At 48.5% G+C, this 7440-nt stretch overlaps 1 protein-coding gene across 1 annotated transcript in view; it reads right to left on the reverse strand.

Moving 5' to 3' along the window:
• kcnq3 (potassium voltage-gated channel, KQT-like subfamily, member 3) overlaps positions 1-7440 on the reverse strand; it is a 54433-nt gene that overhangs the window by 11366 nt on the left and 35627 nt on the right. Inside the window, exons 2-3 of the mRNA XM_037682455.1 lie at positions 1621-1711; positions 1255-1381 (exon numbers count right to left, since the gene is read on the reverse strand). Coding sequence (XP_037538383.1) covers positions 1255-1381; positions 1621-1711 — 218 coding nt within the window. The remainder of the gene's footprint in view (positions 1-1254; positions 1382-1620; positions 1712-7440) is intronic.

A 7440-nucleotide genomic window follows, 5' to 3' on the forward strand; every position in this document is an offset into this window, starting at 1 on the left:
CTCTGCAGGACCATGCTACAGATGTTTTACCACTCGGTGGTCTCTGCTGGACCATGCTACAGATATTTTACCACTCTGTAGTCTGCAGGACCATGCTACAGATGTTTTACCACTCGGTCTCACTTTCACTACTTGGTGGTCTCCAGCATCATCTTCTACACTGTGGTGTGCTGGAGGTGAATAAAGCTGATGCCAACAGACTCAATAATCTCATGAAGAGAGCTGGTTCAGTTCTGGGAGTGGACCTGCAGTCTCTGACAGAGGTGTCTGAGCAGAGGATGCTGAGGAACCTGCTCCAGATCCTGAACACGTCACTCCCCCTGCATGACACCCTGGACTCTCCCCGCAGCACCTTCAGTCAGACTGAGACCACGAGGTGCTCCACAGAACAACACAGGAAGTCCTTCAAACTGTTCAACTACTCCCCCTTTCTACACAGAGGACAATCAAAATAATCCGTATTACAATAAACTAATGTTTCTGTCTGCACATGTTTAGAACTTAATGTTGGTATTTTTATATTCTGTTATTTTTATATCTTGTGTCTGTTCCTTTGTACTGAAACTCTGGCACAACAATTTCCTGTGGGATCAATAAAGTTCTATCTTATCTTAAAAAAAATCCAGAGTCAGAATTTGCTGAGTCTCTGGTTTCCATGGTGATTCCCTCCATTATGAAAGGAGAAATAAAGGGGCGGGGCTACACACAGCAGCACTTTATGCAGAAATGAACGAAAAAGTTAAGTTTCAAACCGTTGCTGTGTGAAGACATCGAAGTATTTGGACAAATTCTTAACCTGTGAGGGTCAGAAGGTTCTGATGGTCACGTGGGTGTTCGTGCACGTTTCTGGGTTTTAGAAGATACGATGAACTGAAAAGACCCTTCACTTCCTGTTTTAAGAAGCAACTTGTGAGACACAATAGAAGTCAGTGAGAGTTTGGATGTGACCTCTGACCTCTGGGGGGATTTGAGACAAAACAACTGGTTTGGGTCAAAATGACCCAAAGGCAGCAGGAGGTTAAACAACCTGTGGTACATTTCCCACAGTTTTTTTTACCCATTAAAGACCTGAAAACAGCAGTTCAGTCACAGAAAGTTCAGCTGAGCTGGATCAACGACTCGTCCTGACGAGCAGCTGCAGAACTCTGAACAACCAAAACCAGATTTCAGACCTCTGAGTCACTTTAACGCCGTATTTTCTGCTCGTCTATTTTCACTTCTAGGTCTCATATCTTCATCTTCCCACCACCTTACCTAAAATACACAACGGTTTGCGAGCGAACTTCAGCCTCCCCCTCCATCCCTTGTATCGACAGCAGCAGCCCGCCGCCCAGATCCTCAGAGCAAACTCCGCTCCGAATATGAAGATGGCAAAGGTTTCCTGCAAAAACAGTCCATTTGGTTTCAAACATCCAACTCCTGCAGAATAAAACACTTCATCAGCTTAAGCCTAAAATTATTCACAAACTTTCTGTTAAAAGTCGAAATCTGAGCTCATTTTGACAAGTGTTCAAAAAAAATAAAAAGCTAACTAAGACTGGAAAAGTTGTTTGCTTTAAGAACTGAACCTGGTGGAACGCCTCACAACCGACCGGGTCAGAAAAGGTCCGAACATCTCACCAGAACCAGGAGCCAGTGAGCAGAATCCTTCTCGTACTCTTTGAAGGTGGTCAGAATGGCCAGAATCAAACATCCCAGAACGATTAAAAACCTGACGAGACAGAAAACACGGGGTCAGTGACAATAATCAAACTAATTAAAGTGAAATCAGTGCAGAATGCAGGAAAACTGCAGGAGCTGCTGCTGCCTCCAGGAGGCGCTGCTTCACTCTGAAAATAAAACTGGTTTATTCTGTAAACAGTTTAACTCCATCTAAAACAGTCAAACAATATATTTAATATTAAATCATCTTCTTTCCCTGCAGTCATATGGAGGTCACCTTTCAGGCCAAACTTTTAACAAACAACCTCTTTGTTTTTGTTTGTTGTTGACTCCTAACAGACGCTACAACACGGCCGACTTCCTGTCTGAGCGCTTCACCTGAAGTTCTTCACGGGTCAGAGGTCGGAGTTCATTTTAACTCCATGTAACTCCCGTTGATGCCCATCAGGAAGTGTTTGGCACCTTCACAATAAAAGCTGAGTATTTCATCTTGCAGGTCTTTAATTAGGTCAGGATTAATTTCAGCTTCAACAGGAAGTTGTTCAGAGGATCAAGCAGCTCCAACTGGATCAATCGATAACCGTTTAGAGAAACATAAACCGGACTCTGGTTCACCAAGAAAACTATTTCTAGTACCTTCCTGCTTCACTGCAGCGCCGGGTCACTGAGAAAAGACCAAAAACAGATTTCACACACAAGAAAGGAAAACATAATTCGAATTGTTCTCCCGTACAGACCAACTGAAAAGAAGGATGCTGCATATCGCCCGCTGCCTTCAGGCCCGAGTTTCAGACTCAGAATGAAGTTACTGCTCAAAAAGAGGCAACAGTAAAATGTTCTTGCTCATATCTGGAAGCTTCCGTTAGCAAAATATCTCATGAACCGTTGGACAAATTTACAGACACTTGAAGAAAATAATCAGACGTACAATCATTTAAAAAAATCTAACAAGGTTGAGTCAGGTCCTCTGGACAGGTCGGGGCATAAGGAGGACCCTCTGACCTCGACGGAAACAATTGGATTCATGGTGACAACTGGTTTTTGCTGTTTGGGTTGGTGAAATCTTGGATTGTCTACAAATTCGTGTGGATGTGTTGAAGCTCGACAGCGCTCAGACTGAATTTGTGGAGCTGCAGCAGGGAGCTGGAGCAGTTATCAGGACTGTGTTCTCCCTGGCAGCACTCATGAATGGTGGGAATAATCTTGGAGAAGCTGTGAGCTCGACTTTTTGCGAAAAGGATCAATTTGGCTGTTTTTGGAGTTCCATCAGAGAAATGTACCAGCGAGACTTTAAAAAGGCAGAAACAACAATTCACGAGTTCTGCCTGACCCAAACTGTGGCCTTGACGCCGGACTTATCTCAACTCCTCCTGGAATGTTTTGAAAACAACAAAGATTCTTTGACTGTTTCCTCACCCCTCCCTCCCCCAAGGCCGTGGACATGTAACAGAACCTCAACTGAGCTGAAAATGAATGTCACCTCTTATCTGGTCAATGGCTGAGGCCCTTGGCTCCACTACTGGCCACCCCTTGGCGCCTTCACTGGCCACCCCTTGGTGCCCTCTCTGGCCACCCCCTGGTTCCCCCACTGGCCACCCCTTGGCTCCCCCACTGGCCACCCCTTGGGCTCCACCACTGGCCACCCCTTGGGCTCCACCACTGGCCACCCCCTGGTTCCCCCACTGGCCACCCCTTGGCTCCACCACTGGCCACCCCTTGTTTCCCCCACTGGCCACACCTTGGCGACCTCACTGGCCACCCACTGGTTCCACCACTGGCCACCCCTTGGCTGCACCACTGGCCACCCCTTGGCTCCACCACTGGCCACCCCCTGGTTCCCCCCACTGGCCACCCACTGGTTCCACTACTGGCCACCCCCTAGTTCCACTACTGGCCACCCCTTGGCTCCACAACTGGCCACCCCCTGGTTCCCCTACTGGCCACCCCTTGGCTCCACAACTGGCCACCCCCTGGTTCCCCTACTGGCCACCCCTTGGCTCCACAACTGGCCACCCCCTGGTTCCCCCACTGGCCACCCCTTGGCTCCACCACTGGCCACCCCCTGGTTCCCCCACTGGCCACCCCTTGGCTCCACCACTGCCCCCACCCCCGGCTCCACTGTTGTACCTGGCGGTGAATAAAATAGTGTGATCGTAGTCCAAGATGGCCACCAGCTCTGATGAAGGTTATCAACAACAGCTTTAATTCTGTTCACGTCCGAGACGTTGAGCTACAGTTTGACACGACAGTAGCTGAGAGTTGTTCCCATCACTCACCTCGAGTGGACGAGGAATAATTAACTTCACATAATAAAAAAAACTAATGTTTTAAGACTCGTCTTCGGTGGAAATCTTCTTGAAAACCTGAGTTTTTAAAAACGAAGGCTGATCCTCCACGTTAAACACGGATCAATAAATCTCTGAAATGATTCGACACTTTTATGGAAACGACTCGTATTAAAGATCACGTTAGCGCCTCCAGTCCTCATTAATCCACTCGGCCCGGCAGGCCCGGCCCTGATGGGCTCCCCGGTGCCGATGACCCCCCTGAGGATTCCTAACAACCATTTTACTGGAGAGACTCGATACGAGAGCGCTGACGCTGCGTTTCTGACACTTAAATCTCTCGGCTGTGTGACGAGGACGAGGAGCCCGACCTTCAGAACCGGACAAACCGGGGCAAAAACAGATCGGGACAGAACAGACAGCTGCAGGAAGATCTGAACTAAAAAACTAAAATAAATAGTCTGCAGTCACGCATCTAAAAATAATTTAGACCTCAGAAGGTCCAGAATCAGTTCTGCTGATCTGTGGTTAGGAGGTTCTGATCGTCTCAGATTTACCGAAGCTTCCGGTAAAAGAACCATGTAAAAAAATTAATTTAATCTTTGGTTGGACCACAGGCTGGTCCACAGAGGCGACCGGGTCTTTAGTCGTCCTGAGGTCCAGGCTGGTCCACAGAGGTGACAGGGTCTTTAGTCGTCCTGAGGTCCAGGCTGGTCCACAGAGGGGACCGGGTCTTTAGTCATCCTGAGGTCCAGGCTGGTCCCCACAAAGGGGACCGGGTCTTTAGTCATCCTGAGGTCCAGGCTGGTCCACAGAGGGGACAGTGTCTTTAGTCATCCTGAGGTCCAGGCTGGTCCCCACAAAGGGGACCGGGTCTTTAGTCATCCTGAGGTCCAGGCTGGTCCCCACAAAGGGGACCGGGTCTTTAGTCATCCTGAGGTCCAGGCTGGTCCACAGAGGGGACAGTGTCTTTAGTCATCCTGAGGTCCAGGCTGGTCCACAGAGGGGACAGTGTCTTTAGTCATCCTGAGGTCCAGGCTGGTCCCCACAAAGGGGACCGGGTCTTTAGTCATCCTGAGTTCCAGGCTGGTCCCCACAGAGGCGACCTCGTCTTTAGTCGTCCTGAGGTCCAGGCTGGTCCCCACAAAGGGGACCGGGTCTTTAGTCATCCTGAGGTCCAGGCTGGTCCACAGAGGGGACAGGGTCTTTAGTCATCCTGAGGTCCAGGCTGGTCCACAGAGGGGACAGGGTCTTTAGTCATCCTGATGTCCAGGCTGGTCCACAGAGGTGAGTGGGTCTTTAGTCATCCTGAGATCCAGGCTGGTCCCCACAGAGGCGACCTCGTCTTTAGTCGTCCTGAGGTCCAGGCTGGTCCCCACAGAGGGGACAGGGTCTTTAGTCGTCTCGAGGTCCAGGCTGGTCCACAGAGGGGACAGGGTCTTTAGTCGTCTCGAGGTCCAGGCTGGTCCACAGAGGTGAGCGGGTCTTTAGTCGTCTTGATGTCCAGGCTGGTCCACAGAGGCGACCTCGTCTTTAGTCGTCCTGAGGTCCAGGCTGGTCCCCACAGAGGGGACAGGGTCTTTAGTCGTCTCGAGGTCCAGGCTGGTCCACAGAGGCGACCGGGTCTTTAGTCGTCCCAAGGTCCAGGCTGGTCCACTGAGGAAAACAGATGAAATTGTAAAATGGCCGTCTTTAGAAGAGCCATGACCTTTGACCTGCTAACTGAGGCCTGTGGAGTCTCAGATGGAGCCAACTTCTCTGAGAACTGCACGGTCTGACCTTCAGGGTGAATTAGCAGGAGTGGTCCACTCATAAGAAGACCGGCTTCTGTCCTAAATGTTTAATCCGTCTCTGTAGAATGGTGGACGCCAAATGACCTTTGACCCTTCACGGACTGACGAGCTGCTTCTCTAAGGAGCATTGCTGTTGTCTTTACGCCTTGGCGTTGTAAACTGTTTGCTTTGAGTCTAAAACAGATTCAAGCAGAACAAATGTAAACCGTGAGAAATGATGTCCAACGTGTCCGGTTCTGCTTCGTCAGCGACGTCCTCCGCTCAGATGTGACGGACTCGGGATTAGTCTTCCAACACAAGCCGACTCTTGGTTTCATCTCTGATTTACTGCCGGCAGGAAACGGGTCGTCACACCTGAGGAGGAGGAGGTTCATGTTTGGCCGTTTCACGTCCAACAGGACATGTCCTCCTCCTGCAGTTTGATGGACACTCGTGGAGCTGCGGCCCGTCTCTCTGGGCCTCACCTCATCGACGACTGATCAATTATTTACGTTCAGGTTGCAGCTCGTCAGGAATCTGCAGAGACTTTTCCCTCTTAACGTGACAGGAAGTCAGATTATCAGAAAGCAGAGCTGGGACAGAATTTACCGGATGCTCCGGTAGAACGTTTCATCGGGAACCTCCCGAACCGCGAGCAGCATGAGCAGCTGTTTACTGACAGCTGATTAAACATGGAGACTAGGGATTTCTGAGCATTTTATCAGATTATTAATCAGATTATTAATCGGATTATTAATCAGATTATTAATCAGATTATTAATCAGATTATTAATCGGATTATTAAGACGTGGAAAAGGAACGAAAGAGGCAACGAAAACAGCTGAAACAGAAAATTAAATACAAGAACACAAATGGAGGACAGAAACCAGAAGGAGTGAAGGGGAAGAGCCGGAGTCCGTCAATACTTCATCAGTAAAAGTACTCGGATACTTTTATTCTGTGTCGGTTCAGTCCGATCGATCTGTCGCTCATCAATCATCATCAGCTCTGAGATCATCAATCAGGCGAGGCGTCCGTCAAACTGAAGGTTGAATTCAGGACAAAATAATAAAAATCTGAGCTGAAACATAAAAAAGGGCGAACATGTAACTGGACTCGGCGCATAAATCTGTAAACAACGAAGTCAGGACAGTTTTCTGCTTTAGGAGCCGAGAACAGCTAAAAGTTTAGCCGTTTAACGCTTTAGCTCCTGTTTAAAATGTATTTAAAAGAATGAACTCTAAGTTTTATCCAAATGGGCTGACGTCAAAGACTGGATTAAAAAATAAAATACTTAGAAACAGGATCCTGAAAACAGTGACTGCTGAAATCTGCTGAAGTGGAACATCAGCTAAAAGAAAGGAAACAAGCTAAAAGCCTAAAGTAGCAAGACCCTGGCTCGAAGCGAACTTTAGCAAGAGGCAACGCTTAGCAAGAGAGTAGCTCAAAGCTAACCATAGCAGGACAGTAGCTCAAATCTAAACGTAGCAGGACAGTAGCTCAAATCTAAACGTAGCAGGACAGTAGCTCAAAGCTAACCGTAGCAGGACAGTAGCTCAAAGCTAACCGTAGCAGGACAGTAGCTCAAATCTAAACGTAGCAGGACAGTAGCTCAAATCTAAACGTAGCAAGAGAGTAGCTCAAAGCTAACCATAGCAGGACAGCAGCTCAAATCTAAACGTAGCAGGACAGTAGCTCAAATCTAAACGTAGCAGGACAGT

Source organism: Nematolebias whitei, chromosome 9 (assembly GCF_014905685.2).
Source record: "Nematolebias whitei isolate Nwh7 chromosome 9, NemWhi1, whole genome shotgun sequence".
NCBI classification, from domain to species: Eukaryota; Metazoa; Chordata; class Actinopteri; order Cyprinodontiformes; family Rivulidae; genus Nematolebias; species Nematolebias whitei.